At 33.2% G+C, this 16,185-nt stretch overlaps 1 protein-coding gene across 45 annotated transcripts in view; it reads right to left on the minus strand.

The window, feature by feature from the left end:
• MAP2 (microtubule associated protein 2) overlaps window positions 1-16,185 on the minus strand; it is a 277,616-nt gene that overhangs the window by 14,186 nt on the left and 247,245 nt on the right. For 25 of the 45 annotated variants that reach the window (XM_082396315.1, XM_082396346.1, XM_082396347.1 and 22 more), the window contains 2 exons: window positions 11,578-11,725; window positions 6,896-7,236 (listed from right to left, as the gene is read on the minus strand). In XM_082396315.1, the coding sequence (XP_082252441.1) occupies window positions 6,896-7,236; window positions 11,578-11,725 (489 nt within the window). Of the gene's footprint in view, window positions 1-6,895; window positions 7,237-11,577; window positions 11,726-12,665; window positions 12,837-16,185 lie in introns of all 45 variants that reach the window. The other 20 variants (XM_082396351.1, XM_082396311.1, XM_082396352.1 and 17 more) reach the window with 1 other exon arrangement.

The following is a 16,185-nucleotide window of genomic DNA, read 5'->3' on the forward strand; positions in this document are numbered from 1 at the left end:
ATTCAATTTTAATGAAAACTATTTATCTAGCCCCTACAGAGCCCAGAGGTATCATATATTAAAACAAAAATATTATTATATCATATATTCCTGAAGATTGAAAGTTCTCTGGAACAGATAATGTTCTTCAAATATTCATCTGTTAACAACCCTGTGCTCTGGTCAAAATGCATACAGGTATACAAACATTATAGTCCATTCTGAATTTTAATTAACTCTACCAACACTGATCAATAACTTCTTCAAAACTAAGTATATAAATATAAACAATAAGTATATTTCAATACACATTTAAATAGAAATAATAGTTTATGTCAAGACATACAATTCCACAGATCTCTAAGGAAAAGAATATGGAAGAGGGCCTATTCAGGCATCAGCCCAATTTTCCTGTGCAGACTGGCAAAAAGCACAGAAGGTAAAACCTTGTTGAGAAACCTTAGGGTGAATGCATAATGCTGAAAAATTTGGAAAGAACTTTTTGGTGAAACAGACATTGAGTTTAGCCATTAGAACCACTGTTAAATATTTTAAGTGGTCTGTCTGTGGGCACTGGAAGGAAAGTTATGAATATAGCAGTCATTGTGACCCATGAAAATTAGCAGATAATGAGCTTTATCAACCTCATATGCCAAAATCTTGACATTACATTTTTTTCTTTAGTTTAAAATTTTAAGATATTTTAAGGAATACTGGACCAAGTTGGTAAGAAAGTAACTTTTTGAGAGTCTGTTCAGTTGTTTGAAAACAACCTGAGATTCAGTGCTGTTCCCATGTCCTTGCTTGGTTTGTAAATGAACAGCAAACAAAAAGAGACTCTACAGGCCGCAACTTTGTAAACCCAAAGTAATAATTTTTCCATAGTTTTTAATAATTAATATTTATGAAGCTTAGCTCAATAACTTTTCATTACCTTCATTAGAAAAGATACTTGAATTACAGTTATAAAATTCTATTGCATAAAGACAGGGTCCCTGATCTCAAGGAGCTTTCATTTTGAGATAATGATGAATTTGATAGCAAAAAAATGCCTTGTAATGTATTTTGGTGAACAGTTTTTCTTCATGCTGGGTTGTATTTTACAGTTAATGAGGTATTTTATTACACTTCTTATTTAGCATTTATTTGGAGGCCTAAGGAGATGGAAAGAATGGCTTGGAAAAAACTTAAAATTAAATAAAGGCAGGGCACTAGGGGAGGACAAGAAAAAACAAACAAACAAACAAACACTTTTTTTCTGCCTCGATTGTAGAGGCCAGTGGATGTTACTGTCATCCATTCCCCTTTTATCGTATAGTGCCCAGCATAGTCTCTGTAAATGATGAAAGAATAAATAAATATACAAATGAGAAAAAAGATCTAAATAATCTTCAGTCTTTCTCTTTTTTTATAAAATTTATAATTTGTAAATTTGCTTATATATTAATAGCACTCAGTAGACCTTCACAGTGGTGACCATCATAATTTTATATAATGAGAAAAAAATCCTGTTTTACTATAACTTATCAGTTGCCTCCAGAATTAATTCCATTTTTTCATTTGAATATAAAATTGAAAGCAACTCATTCAAGTTAGCATGTGAAAGGCCAAAAAAGTCTCAGGATAATGCCTAAAACTTTATAAGACAATATATAAAAGATTCCACTCTCCATTTCACACATTTCATTCTCTCCTTCCTCTTTCCCATTGCTCCCCCTTCCTCAATTACACTCCTATTTCAGAAACACTGCTTTTTCACTCAACTTCAGCTTGCCCTTTGTGGCACAAATATTTATGGAGTCTATCAGAGTACCTAAATGAATGTTTTTTGATGAGCTGCAATGCAAAAACACTGTAGAACCATGGATCTGAGAGCTTAAAGTATCCACATAGTCTATTTAAATGAGGTGGTGCTATATACAGAAACAAGTATTATTTTGTTGCTTCTATCTCACAAATAAGAAAGTCAAGGGCTTCCCTGGTGGCGCAGTGGTTAAGAATCCGCCTGCCAATGCAGGGGACACGGGTTCGAGCCCTGGTCTGGGAAGATCCCACATGCCGTGGTGCAACTAAGCCCGTGCACCACAATTACTGAGCCTGCGTGTGCTCTAGAGTCCGCGAGCCACAACTACTGAAGCCCGCGCGCCTAGAGCCCGTGCTCCACGACAAGAGAAGCCACCGCAATGAGAAGCCTGTGCACTGCAACTAGAGAAAGCCCGTGCACAGCAACGAAGACCCAACGCAGCCAAAAATAAATAAATAAATAATTAAAGAAAATAATAATAAACTATAAAAAAAAAAAAGTCGAGGACTAGAGAGGTCAGTATCTAAGGTCACACAATAATTTAGCAAAAATGCTGGACCAAGAACTCAGCTCTTACATTCTGATCCAGTATTCTCTCAGCCAAAATTCACTGTGGTCCCGGCGTGGGGTGTTTCTTTGGGTAATAACTGTAACAGCTTTAGGCAGTCACACTCATTCAACAAGTCACTAGAAAGAATGCATCTCTCGATGCATATAGTATACTACATTCATTCAACTTTCACTCAACAAATATGCCAAATACCTACCATATACTGAACGCTGAGGACAAAATAGACCTCATCCCTGATTTTATGGAGCTTACAGTCTAGTAGGTGAGACAAGATAGACATTAAATAATCAATTATACAGTGGAATGTATAAATATGGTGAGAAGCCCTGGCTACAGTATCGAGAGTATATCAGATAGAGAAAAGAACAGAAATATTCTACTCAATATTCTGTAATAACCTATATGGGAAAAGAACCTGAAAAAAATGGATATATGTATATGTATAACTGAATCACTTTGCTGTACACCTGCTACTAAGACAACATTGTAAATCAACTATACTCCAATATAAAATAAAAATTTAAAAAAAAAGAGAAAAGAACAGATGAAGGGAGACTAGTTAACAACTATTGCAGTGATATCAACAAGAGATAACATATCCTGTGCTAGGGTGGTGGAGAGTGGACTGAAAGAAATGGGTAGAATAAGTGCTGTTTGGGGCACAAAATCATTAGCACTTAAAGATGGCCAGGATATGGAATGAAGGAAAGGGAGATGAAAAGAAAACTCTTAGTTCTGATTTGTGAAACCACCTCATTAGTAACTTTCAACTATCACAAGGTGCTTTGTATACTGATCTTCATAAAGCTGATGGAGAAAAAACAAGAAACCTGTCAAAACATGTAGGAGTATTCCATATAAATCAAAGTGCCTATAAAAAAAATCTGATCCACAGATAGAAAAAGTACCATTCATTGAGTTGTCGCTTAAATTTTTTATGCCACACATTTAGAGAAACTGTTTATTTTCTTATCTTTGTTTAAATCAAGCAGCCAAGTCCTTAAAAAGCTAACACTATTATTCTAAAATTTAGCTTTAGATTTAATGTAGATTAGGGAGCTAGGTACATTGAGACAGTGTTAAATTAATACACTTAATAAGATAGCTTTACCTATGCCTTGAGTTAAATCAACCAAGCTTACTATCTATAGTGAATCTGAGATTGCATATGTTTTTTACAGTAGAATGAATTTATATTTTAGCTGAAAAGATTAACTTTATTGCTTTTTGTAAAGCTCCTCATATCTTCAGCTAGCTTATCTATTCCATTAGGCATTGATTTTGCCTCACTGAACTGAGCCCTGAGCTAAGCCTCTTTGCCAATAGAAAATTGGACTTCAACAGAAGAAATAATAGCCATAAGCACAAAACTTATACACATGGAAGAGCAATAAATGTTCAAACTGGGGCAAATAATAAAGCTTCCCAGCTTGGAAAGTTGTTGAATTCCTAAGACACTATATCTTTCATTATACATTTCCTCTCCCTAATATTAGCGATTGCACAAACTTTAAAACAACAATAATACAGCTTCTAAAATTAAATTATTTACATACAATTAAACCACTCTGAATATTATGACAATAGAGTCTGTGCAGATGGTTTGAATTAATTAAATTAAGGTTATATCTACCAATTTACTCCCATCTTCACCAATAAGAGTTGTGTGACTTTTTTTCTCAATAACTATAGATGACATATGTCTGTTACAAAACTGGGCTCCTACAGAAGGTATCAATATTGTCTTGGTCCTCTTCAGTGATTCTGGGTTGGTCACTGTCCATTCAAATGTCCTAGTATATGCAATTACTACTGGGGACAACATGCCACTGGTTTCAATTTCCCCAACAGGGTGCATTTATGGATTCTCTGTCAGATAACAAGGGTCTTTAGCATATCATCTTGACAATTTCTAAGAAGCTTTAACATAAACATTTCTCTTAGTCATTTTATAAAGTTGAACCTTTAAAACCCAATCAAAATTCCTAGTTTAACATGTACAGAAAAAGACCCTTTCCTCACTCCCTGTATTTGAGAAGATCATATACTATAAGGAGGCTTTTAGGGGGATAGTGTTAAAGTGTTGAGTGAAATACTTTTCCTACAAAAACAGTTCAACTGTAGTGCATCTCAATTTCCCAATTCATTTTCCTTTCCAATTTAAATGCATTGATGACATCTATCACAAAATAGAAGGCAAGTATGTTCCCTCCATCTATTTCTTATCTTGGAGAGGAAATACCTCCTGCTTCTCCAACAAAAGTCACTTTATATCTCCACTGTTGTAGATTTTTCCAAGTCATCTGAAGATACAATAGGATAATTTTGCATCAGGTTACTACTTGCCTCATGGAACAAGAGATTTTCTTCAAATGACATGATGATTTGAGGCTATTTTTGTTCCTTCTCTAATTTTTTTGTGTCATATGTCTTTACTAACCCTTAATTACCATAATCTCTAGGGCAGCATTAGTTCAGCTCAAACGAGTGAGACATCTTTATATCAATTTTATCAATTAACAAATATAGTAGAAGTCAATTAAAATTAGACATAGAAATATTCACAGCCAGATATCATAATGAAGTAGAAAGAGAAAATAAATAAGTCTTCATATTTTGGGCTTCGTTTAACTTAATGATTCTAGCAAAGCTGAGGCCAAAACAACTGTTTGTCTGTCTTGGAAAGTCCTTTGAATAAAATCATTTATTGTCAAATTATATCAATAATTATTCCCTTTTTATTAGATTTTCTTTTTAGTTTCAATAAAATATCTTTGAGATACTTAATATTCCCTTGTGATTCTAAGAAGAAACAGGTTCTTTTAAGCATCAATATTTTCCAGAAGATAAGCAAGTAAACCTCGTATTTAGTTAAGGAGAATACCAGGACACTGGGATATTTATAAAAAGAGAATTGATTTTAAATACACATGATAATTACTCTATTTTAGGGGGTAGCTCAAAAGAGCTAAAATAATAAACTTGCAAATTGGTACTAAATTTATTTTATTCAACTTACTCTTTTCAATTATTTATGTATAAATATAAAAATAATATGACATTTGGATATTTCCAAAAGGCTCAAAATATTTCCTTCTCTTGGATGTGCAAAACTATGATAAAGGCAAGAGTATGAGATTTTTCAAATTACAGGCTTAAACTTGGTAGAACTATTTTTGTTTTATGCTTAAAAAGGGTTTCTTCTAGCTCATATTTTAATAACATTTTTCTATGAAAAAGCATCTTTCTGTGACTATATTATTATAGAATGTTATAGTTGTTCTGAAAATGGCATACTGAGTCCTTCGTCCCTTCTTTGGTTGATTTTTGCTTAACTCTTTGGACTTTCTTGAACAGAATCACAATGAGAAAGCAAAGAAGTCTGTTGCTAAGGGAAGATGCAATATTAAATTTTTGTTTCAACACTGAGTTAGGAGTCTTCGACAGCCTCACGTTTTGGCAAGACATTTCTTCTAAACCTGCTGAAAATACATTTTCTTTGGCATGAGAGAGGGATACCAGAAATCAGTGGCAGGGAATATAAGAGATAAGAAAAAGAGTGGAAGAAAATAATATTGAGGTTAAAAAGAAAAGCTTTTTTGGTATATTGAAAGGGCATTACAAGTTTGCTAATGTATAAAGGAAATTATTGCTTTCTCTCTTCTTTCACTAACGGATGGGTGTTTTATCTCTTCATTGACAATAAAAGTCAAACTATGGGTATATCAATATCACAAGGGAAATATTAAATGATATTTGTATTACCTCCTTCCAGGCTAATTGCTTTGTCCAAACACATAGTGTAAAAGCAAGGTTCAGGTTAAGGTAGAACTCAAAGCCCTCTGGTTGGAAAAAAATGTGAATGTTTGCTCTGAAGCTGAAGTTAAGAGTTAGTAGGTAGAATTTTACTAAGAACCCTATTCAATACAATTAATCTGAAATAGATTTTCCAATAGAACCATATAGAACTATTAATTATCAACATGAATATTTGCCCTTTGCAATGTTTAGGCAATAGCAGCCAGAGAAGAAACTTGGGGAACCATGCTCTGATTTGGAATGAACATGGGAAAATGGTAGAAGATGTCATAGGAAATCCCTGGGGAGAAGGAAGGAGATAAAAGTGGAATTACTAAAAGATGGTCAAAGGAACTCACAGTCAGGATCTAAAATAGATCACTCAAATTCATATCAGAAATGTAACTTTAATCTCTTAAGTTAAAATCCACAAGGCAACAGAGATACATTTAGAAAAGATCTGTTAGGTAGTCAACTAAAAGATTCTCTTATATGTTTAAATCAATTTTTATCTAGTAATAACCACAAGGAATGGACATGCCATATGATTTCCATCATATTTCATAAGGTACCTTTCTCAGATAGGATCTATACTCTCAGCAATAAATCATAACCTGTAACGCTTTAAAACCTCCATCTCCCTTTTGTTTTAAGAACCATTAGACTATAATATGAGGATGGCAACATAATAAGTAACGGGATTTTACTTTGGCAGCAAATACGTGTGTTCCCGTGATTCTTACCTGCCCCCCTTTAGGCTGGTATTTGATGTTGTCTGTTGATCCAATTTTGGATTTGACATTCTTCAGGTCTGGCAGTGGTTGGTTGATAAGCCGAAGTTGCTTGGGAGTAGCAGGAGATTTTGGAGGCGTACGTATAATGGCAACTTTCTTCTCACTGGGCACCAAGATGGCAGACTTGGGGGTTCCTGGTGTGTGAGGGGTCCTGGGGTAGCTAGGGGTTCCAGGAGTGCCTGGTGTGCGTGAAGAATAGCTTGGTGGGGTGCCAGGAGTGATGGCGGTTGATCCGGGAGTAGTGGGTGTTGAAGTGCCACTTTTTCCTGCTCTGCGAATTGGCTCTGACCCTATATTAACAAACAAAACAGAACCCAAACCACAGTGTCAGAAAGTTCTCCTGGAGACACCCCTCTTCCCATCCATTGTTAGAACTCATAATTCATTACATTTCTAAAGGATTTAGAATATTTATGAATTACAACAATGCTTGAAAAGGTGAGAACCTCCTATTTTTAGGCCCATAAACTGGTGACATTCTTTTGATTCTATCAATGTGAAGATAATACTTGGGTTTTCCTGATTTATTCTTAATTCTCATTATGAATGTGTCAAAAGTATCTTCTTCTTGTGTGATCATTTAGGCATATGGATCTGCCTTTAGTTGGAAAAGGAGTCTGCACTTAACGTTCTTTGTGGGCTCATATTTACTGAAGAGTCCTTGAATGACATGCAGACCACTCGTTCTTTTGTGTAGTAAGTTTATTCCGAGATCCAGGTGGATACACAACATAAAATTGTATATTTAGATCACATGCTTTTGGCCTGCATAGAAAATTATTTAATTCTAAATAAAAAAAAAATCTACTTCTCTCCTTAGAAAAGTGGGATGTTATAAAAATTTATTCACAGTGAATCTTGTACCAGATTCTGTTTTCTCCCATACTTTCATTACTAGTTTTCAGTTTGGAGTCAAATCAATAATCCTTCACTGTCTATTAATAATAAAGATATTGTGAGGTGTATTTCTTTGCCTCAACTTGATGTTAACCTCATTTTATCATTTAACTCATTTCCCCTCATTTTCCTATGCTATGTTTCTCACATTATTTTTTTAATGTGGGGTTAAATGCCATTTCAAATGCTTTTTTGAAAGAATAATGATATAAATCAGTATACACCTTAACAGATTTCAAAGCACTTTTGTGAATACCGAACATTTGATAACCAAACATACACACACGCAGTAGAGGCAGCTCTTATTATGTCTAATTTAACAGTAAGGACATTGAGGTTCATTTACCCAGGTGATACTAAATGCTAAGCCAGATATGATATTTAGCTTCTTAATATTTGTTGAACTTTCTCTTAACTCTAAAAATCTTTTGTCTAAAATAATACATTGATTCCAATAATAGAACACTGATTTACATTGTTTACATTTATTATACAAATTCTTTCACTTTTTAAAATATTTTATAGAAGGGCATGATTTTTATTTTTTACTACTGAGTATGTAACTTTGTAAAATCAATGAATCTTCTGGAAATTTTGTAGAGGATAAAGATATAACTCATTAATTTTAAAATCAATGAAGTAAAAGGGATCGTAGAGTCATCTGATGTAATTCATCATCAGTGCAGAAAGTTCTTCCTGAGAAAGGAGACAATTAATCTTTGCTTAAATATTTACAAGGAGTGAGCTCAAGAGCGCTTCTGAGATAATTGTAGTCTGCAGACAAAGTAAATCTACCCATTGGTCTAGACTCTGTCTCCTGGATAACCAGAATAATTTTACTTCCTCTCTCAGTGAACAGTTTTCACGTATCAAGGCAAAGTTGCCCTGTGTCCTTTTGGTCTTTTAGTAGAAGGGCAAGACATGGGTAGACTATTCAACTGGCAATATGAAATGGGATCTGAGAAGAGTAAAGTGATAAATTAGTGATTTTTATTGCTTTCCACAAATATGACATTTCAAGACCAGGATAATACAATCACATTCAACTTGTCTTTTTGTAGATTCCTGGCTATAACATTTGTTTATGGCAAGGTTTTGATGTTGGTTTGAGTCAGTCACTATGTCCTGAAAAATCTCTTCAGAAACTTATTTCTTCCTCAAATGTATTCTCCATCACGTCATCACTTTTAAATAGCTCAGGTCTTTTGGGGAGAGGGATCATCTCTGTATTATTTGCTGCTCTACCTAACACCGGTGTCTTTTATGGGGCCTGAACACAGCAGGAGCTCAACATATTTTTTTTTAATGGTATGAATTTGATTCAGAATATATCCAAGTGTGCTGAGGTATTTTTCACTTCATGAAGACTGAGTTAAAGCAATAATCTGGATGTGCATAACAATATTTACTAAAAGAAACATTTGTGTAAAAGTAAGAGTTATTTCTACACCCCTAGAAAATGGCTTTAAGTTTTGAAAAAGTAAAGGAGGAAGGTTCTGTGTTATATCTGGAAAATGAGAAAAAAACACAAGTATTAAGAAGCTCTTAATGCTGCTGTTCAATAGATATGATCAATTTTTATTGTAATAAATTATGTTCTAGTCATCAAAAATGACAAATTTTTGTTTGTGTTTCTTATTAGTTCTGAAATAGAAAAGATTAAATCTAAATTACTAAAATGATTTAAAAAATATTTATGAGTTACTCTATGACACTATGTTCTTATCTATCTTGTCAACTCTTCAATGACAATGTCTTTCCCTCCTCTTGGGCTGAATGAACTTCCTGCATAGCACTTTCTTTCAAATCTTTTCAATAGCTGTACAAAATGCTAGAATATTCCTGTGCGCAGTTAAGGAGATGATAGGCAAATGGGAGGAGGCAAACTGCTTGTTCTGCTAATTGCTATGCCTTTTAGCTATTGCTATGTAGAGCTAAAATAGACCCTATGTCCCAGATTATCAGAGTATCCGTTATGTTCATTACCAAATAATATAATGCTGTATGCTTATGAGCATAAGTAAAGGTAAAAAGTCAAAATAGAATTGGCTCAGAACATAAAAAGCAATTTGTATACAGATACATTTTAAAAGGCAGAGTACAGTGGCTCAAAGATGTGGATTTATGTAAGAAAATGTCATTTTGCTTCCACAGCAACACATACAAGCATAATTCAAGGTGTGCCTTTGGGAAGCACTCGGTGCCTTTGTGTTGGGTCAACATCCCTGGGGTAATTGCTGATGCCCAATTCCAACTCCAGGTATTTGGAGTTAAATTCTCTTCTCTGGAGATTACTCTTAAACATCTTCTTTGCTAGTTCATTTGCATACTTTACATGCGTTAAGGTGAAAAAGAGTTTTAGTGATTTCAAAGTGTTCCTAGCATGTATTTCAAAGGATGTTAATGCTTCATGAATCCAAACGGTGTGGGACACAATGGCTTTAATTATAATAAACACTTTCACTGTAGGCAAAAAACACTGTTTAAGTGTCATACAAAATAGTCACATTTGAAGTGGGGCAATTATTATTAAATACTTAGAAAATAAGTGGTGAAATCAACTATAATGTGTTAGTAGTAGCAATTTCCAACACCTTTGTAATGGATTTTAAATGACAGAGATGCTATTCTCCAAATGTTTCCACCATTTTGTAATAGTTTTTAAATGACAGGGATACTATTCTCCAAGTGATTCTACAGAACAGTTCCCTAATACTATTTCTTCTAAATAAATACAGAGAAGACATTTAGAGGATAGGTTGTGAACTTATCAGTGGGCTGAAAACCAAATTCAACCATTTACTAGCTGTGTAGTATTGAACAAGTTACTGTCTTTAAAAGGTCAGTTTTCTCATCAGTAGATTTAATGAGGTTATTAATACCTAACCATCAGCATTGTTAATTAAACTGACTGAAAAATGTGTCTTAAGATTTTAGCACATATATGTGATTAATAAATGGTAGTATTTTTGTGGTAACAGAAACATGTTTATGAAAATAATTTAAACTACTAGATAGTCTTGGTAGCAACACGGCACATAAGTGGGTAATGATTGGAAATTTTTATATTCTTTACATAAACTGTGATAATTGCTGACCATTACATTATGAAATCAAAAGAAATTGAAGCTATTGCACAGAACATGCTATGTTTACAGCCTCACTGGAATGCAAATTCTTACCAAATTGAGCAGGATCCTTAATTTTGATTGTTGATTTTCTAGTGAGATTTTAGGACTTGGAATTCTAATAAAAGTTAAGCTTTCATATTTAAAAAGTCCCTGGACTTCCCTGGTGGTCCAGTGGTTAAGACTCAGAGCTTCCACTGCAGAGGGCACGGGTTCCACCCCTGGTCGGGGAAGTTCGGTACACCGTGTGGTGTGGCCAAAAAAAAAAAACCCTGACTATCGGTTTTCTCTACTAATTAGTTCTTTCGAATTTTCTTTTTTACTTTAAACTTGAAGAGAGAAAATATATTCTGAAAACGACTTTATTTCAATCCTATTTAATGGATAATGAGGTAGTATGTACTCATTTCCTCCATCAGTTGTTTTGACTCAAATAATTGTTTTGGACCCATTGAGAGTCTGGATCTCTGATTCTTAGGGCAAATATAATCTGATTTTAATGCATATTTTATTTGCAAATGTAAAATATAAGTACATTATAAGCTACTCCACTTAAGGGATTTTTAAAAAATGAATGAAAGCGAAGCCAAAGCAAAATAAACCTACTAGTGGTCCGCCGTGCAGAAGAGGAGATAGAACTGTTGAGAGAGAAGGAGTTCTCATCTCTGTCTCCTGATACGCCTCGGCGAGGAGGGAGAATGGAGGACGGTCTCGGCAGAGAAGAGCGCTTTTCTGGGCTCTTGGTTACTCCATCCTGATTGGGGAAAATAAAACGACGTTGGGTTCCTGTGAATCTTCGTTTTAATTATACAAAGTAATTACATTGCTCTGGCTAATTTTCCTCCTGTGCTGATAGATGAATTTCTTTTAACCCACACTACTGACTTTTATATACTTATAAGCATTTCTGCTTCAAAACTTAGAAAGAATTCAGATTTGCCTAGAGGTTTTATAAAAATATATTATTTTGGACTTAGTGCTAAAAATCGATGGTGAAATTCAAATTCTAAATGATAACATGGATAAAAATAATGTGCTCAAGTAGTCTCCAGGTAATTAATAATTTTAACTGAGAAGTCTTCATCAGCATGATAATGTATTAATCAGAAAGGACCGGCAGAAGGGCACTGCATGAGCAGTATTTAGCAATGATCACCACCATATACTGTGCACTTACGTGACAGGAGTGCTAAGCACTTTACATCCATTTATGATTTAATTTTTACAAAAAATGTTATATGCATTTTAGAGCTGAGGAAACAGCTTTCATCAGTTTATGTAATTTTTTCAAAAATCACTGAGTTGAGAGGTAGCAGAGTTAGTATTAAATCTTGATGTGTCTGACACTGAGCCCAAACTATTATATTATATATAATATATTTTGGTACAATATTATATATAATATGCCATATGTAACATCATATATATATTTTTGTATTTGAAATTTTATTAAATATCAAATAAATAATAAATAAATTATGCATTGCATATCTTACAAAAAGACATCTATTTTTTAATGATTAGACTAGTTATAACTATTGAAACACTTAATTTGTACTTGTTTTTAATAAGGTCTATTGTTTATATGTCAAACACTTCAGAACTGAAAGTCTTTGCTTTCATACATTTACTGAATTGTGTCCTTCTCCCAAATTATGTTCCTTTCTGCACCTTTGATTGGCTTGCTGCCTTACCTTGTTCCCTGATTCTGAGTATGGTAAACGGTCTGTGGAGCCCGCTGAGGTGGGCTGTATGAATAAACTGTCAGAAAATGTAGCCCTTTTAGTCGTACTAGGGCAGGCTGAGCTGCATCGTGGGGACTTTGTGCTACCCTGTAAGGCAGGAATCTTTGACAAGGTAGAATTCTAGCCATGAAAGAAAACAAACAAAAGCACAAAATAAACCAAACTATGAAGTAAAAGGAAAATTAAAAAAAAACATGTAAACATATAAGAAATTAAATGTCTGCTTTTAATAAGAACACATGATAAATGGTTATAATCAGTGATAGAGATGTATATTATGTGAGAACAAGAGATTTTCACTGAACACATCTTTTTAACTAACTTAAGAATACATATATAATGAGAATATAGATTAAAATTTTATTTATAAATTCTATGTATAAGGTCTCTGATTAAGCCATAAACCTTATAATGATACCATATTTGGAAAATATCTTGAGAGTCTGTTGGAATTGTTCCTTTAATAAACACAGCCCTTAAATGGTATATGTAATCAACATTTTGATCACATTTCAAGAACTTTAGAACAAAGTATATTTAAGGCCTAATAATGGAAAGTAGTTCTTTTTTTAAGTTGAGAAAAATGCATTTTCAGATTATCTACACTGATTTCATCAGAAAATTGCAGATTTTATATATAATGAGTTCATTTTATGAGTCAAATGCATACCAGGGACCAAGTTATACCATAGAATTAATAACATTTTTATGCAGAGACCACAGTTTGTATGATGTGTTATAAATTCTAAAAGTGAAAGTCAACACTGACTAGATTGCCCATAAAAATCACAAGACTTATTTCACAGGTATTGATAATCCCTGGGAAGACTTTCGGCAAGAGCAAGTGTAAGTGGGTTGGACATATATATACAGCTTTTGGAGAAAGTTATGCTGGCATGCCACATGTCTTAGGGGAGACTGTTAAAACTACAGACAAGTATGACAAAGCCGAGGAGATTTTTATCTTTAAATAATTAATACGATTTAGCCGATACAAAAATAGCAGTTGAAACTAAGATTTTTATCTCAAGTTGTAACCTCCATAGACACTTCAAAGAGGCATAAGTATTCACAGATTGCACGAATCACTTCTTGTTTTACAGACCCAGCACCCTGAGTGGGAAGTATAACTGGGTCAGCACAAGTCATTCTTTTTTGACTGATGCTACCCACAAATTAGTGAATTTCAAAAGTGTGGAATAGGAAAGAAAAATGGAGTAATTGGATTGCCTCAAATTATGAAAGACATCTACTAATCTCCTGCTAAAAACAAAAACAAAATAAAATGAACAAACAAACTCAAATGAAATGAAAGATTATAGGTTAGGTTCACAATAAAGATCAATTGAAAAATCAGAGAGAACTGTTCTGATGGATGTACTGAGTTAATCCTGAGGTTTTAGGAAACATAGGAAGAGGATGAGGTTACAAGGAAAAAGGAGGATTTTAAATGAGAAAATTAGAAAGAATGGTGGTCTAATTTCTCTTCTTCAGAAGGATGAGATGGGCATTTACAAGGAAAAAAAGTTAGTTTTTGTGTCAGATGTATATGGTCTCTGTCCAAGTGTAAGCATTGAATGCTGATTCTTGTTGAGTTACTTGAAGACCAACGGACTTGAAAATTTCTGAAACATTTTGCAAACAATGTAATCTTAAAAATTATTTTCCTACCAAGAGAAAGCCCAGACTTACTTTCTGTATCTGCTCAGAGAGAAAGCTCAGACTTACTTTCTGTATCTGCTCCTAAAGACTTCCACTTTTAAAATAATAATAATAATAATAATAATAATAATAACTATTGCTGTTTATTGAATAAATACTATGTTCTAAGCACTATAGAATGTACTATTTCATAAAATTACTGTACTTAGTGTTTACAACTCACTTATGATATAGGAATTTTTACTCCTCCCCTTATTTTTGGAAAATTAAGACACAGGAAGAAAAAGACCATATAGTTAATAAACGTTCAAAACTTGGATCTGGCCTGTTTCATGGCCCTGCTCTTAACCAACACAACCCACTAGTTCCCCATCAGAAACAGAAGGTAAAGAGATACAAATCTTGAAATAGCAGTGTGGTCAAAATAAGGACTAAAATTACCAAAGCAATAAATGGATTCTATTGCTTGCCATAAGTTCAGGAATATGTCTGAAAACATTTATATAATATCAAATATACATATATTTTTTAATCAACATAAAGTCCCTTGGCTTCAACATGATATAAAAGGTTTGGCTGTCATTGAAAATGAATTCCTATTTTTCACAATAAATAAAGAGAAGTCTAAAATTTTCTTAGTTTTTAGAAAGCTAAACAAAGAATTGTGATTTACATATCATACATGATGGCTAAGACCCAGAACACTGTGATACATGACTAATTATCATCACTCAAATTATTTGTTGTAATTTTAGGATTCCATGAGAAGTCTTCTAACTTTTTTTTTTCAATGAGAAGGAAGTAAAATACTTTGTGTTGGTTTTGGTCTTTTTAAAGTTTAAAAAACATGATTAATAATATAAAAATAAAATTTGCAAAATAAGAAATATAAAAGATTTATAAACATAGAAGAAGCTAAACATCATTAATACAACCAAATTAAAACAACAAAATATTTCATCTCCATAGCTTGGTAAATATAGAAAAAGTATAGAAATATCTAGTAATAACGAATATAAGCATGTTCATATACAGCTGGAGGACATATAAGCTGTAGAACCTTTCTGGAGGGCTATTTGACAATATGCAGCAAAAAGTTTAAATGCGGACTTTCTTTTTGAAACAATGATTTTGCTACTAGAAAATTATCCTAAGGAAGTGCATATGGATACATTCATAGATGTAGCCAAAAAAATTTCTACAGTAATACTGCTAAAATAACAGAAAACTAGTTTGAATGTTAAGTAATGGGAAATTGATTAAGTACATCACTGTAAAAATATAAAATGCAATATTATGTAGTCATTAAAATGATGTACAAGCATGTTTAATGACATGGAAATCTGTTTATTGTTTAATTAAAAAACCGATATGTGGTGTTTCCATCTGTGTTATTAAACCTATAAATGTGTAAAAAAATTTAAGATTTTATGTCAAAATGGTAACTGCAGTTATCTTTAGATAAGGAGATAATATATTTTTACTTATTTTTCTCATCTACATTAATTTTCTCATATTCTGATTTTGTAAAACAACAATGAAAATGTGTTGTAAAATACAGTTTAGTGTTGATTATAATGGTCTATCTTGATTCTATGAAAAGTAAATAAATTGGGCTCCCCCGCTTTTGCCAGATCATTATGGTGTTTCACATGTTTTTGTCTTACTAACAAAGAGGCAGCCTAAATCCCAGCTCTGCCCTCACCAGCTACCATCACATTCCAGAAGACATTCGGACATGCTTGAATGCCATCGAGAATCAATCTGGGTGAGTGAATGATCTAAAATGTTTTAAAAGAGTAAACAT

This window comes from Balaenoptera borealis, assembly GCF_965194805.1.
Source record: "Balaenoptera borealis genome assembly, chromosome: 6".
NCBI lineage: Eukaryota > Metazoa > Chordata > Mammalia > Artiodactyla > Balaenopteridae > Balaenoptera > Balaenoptera borealis.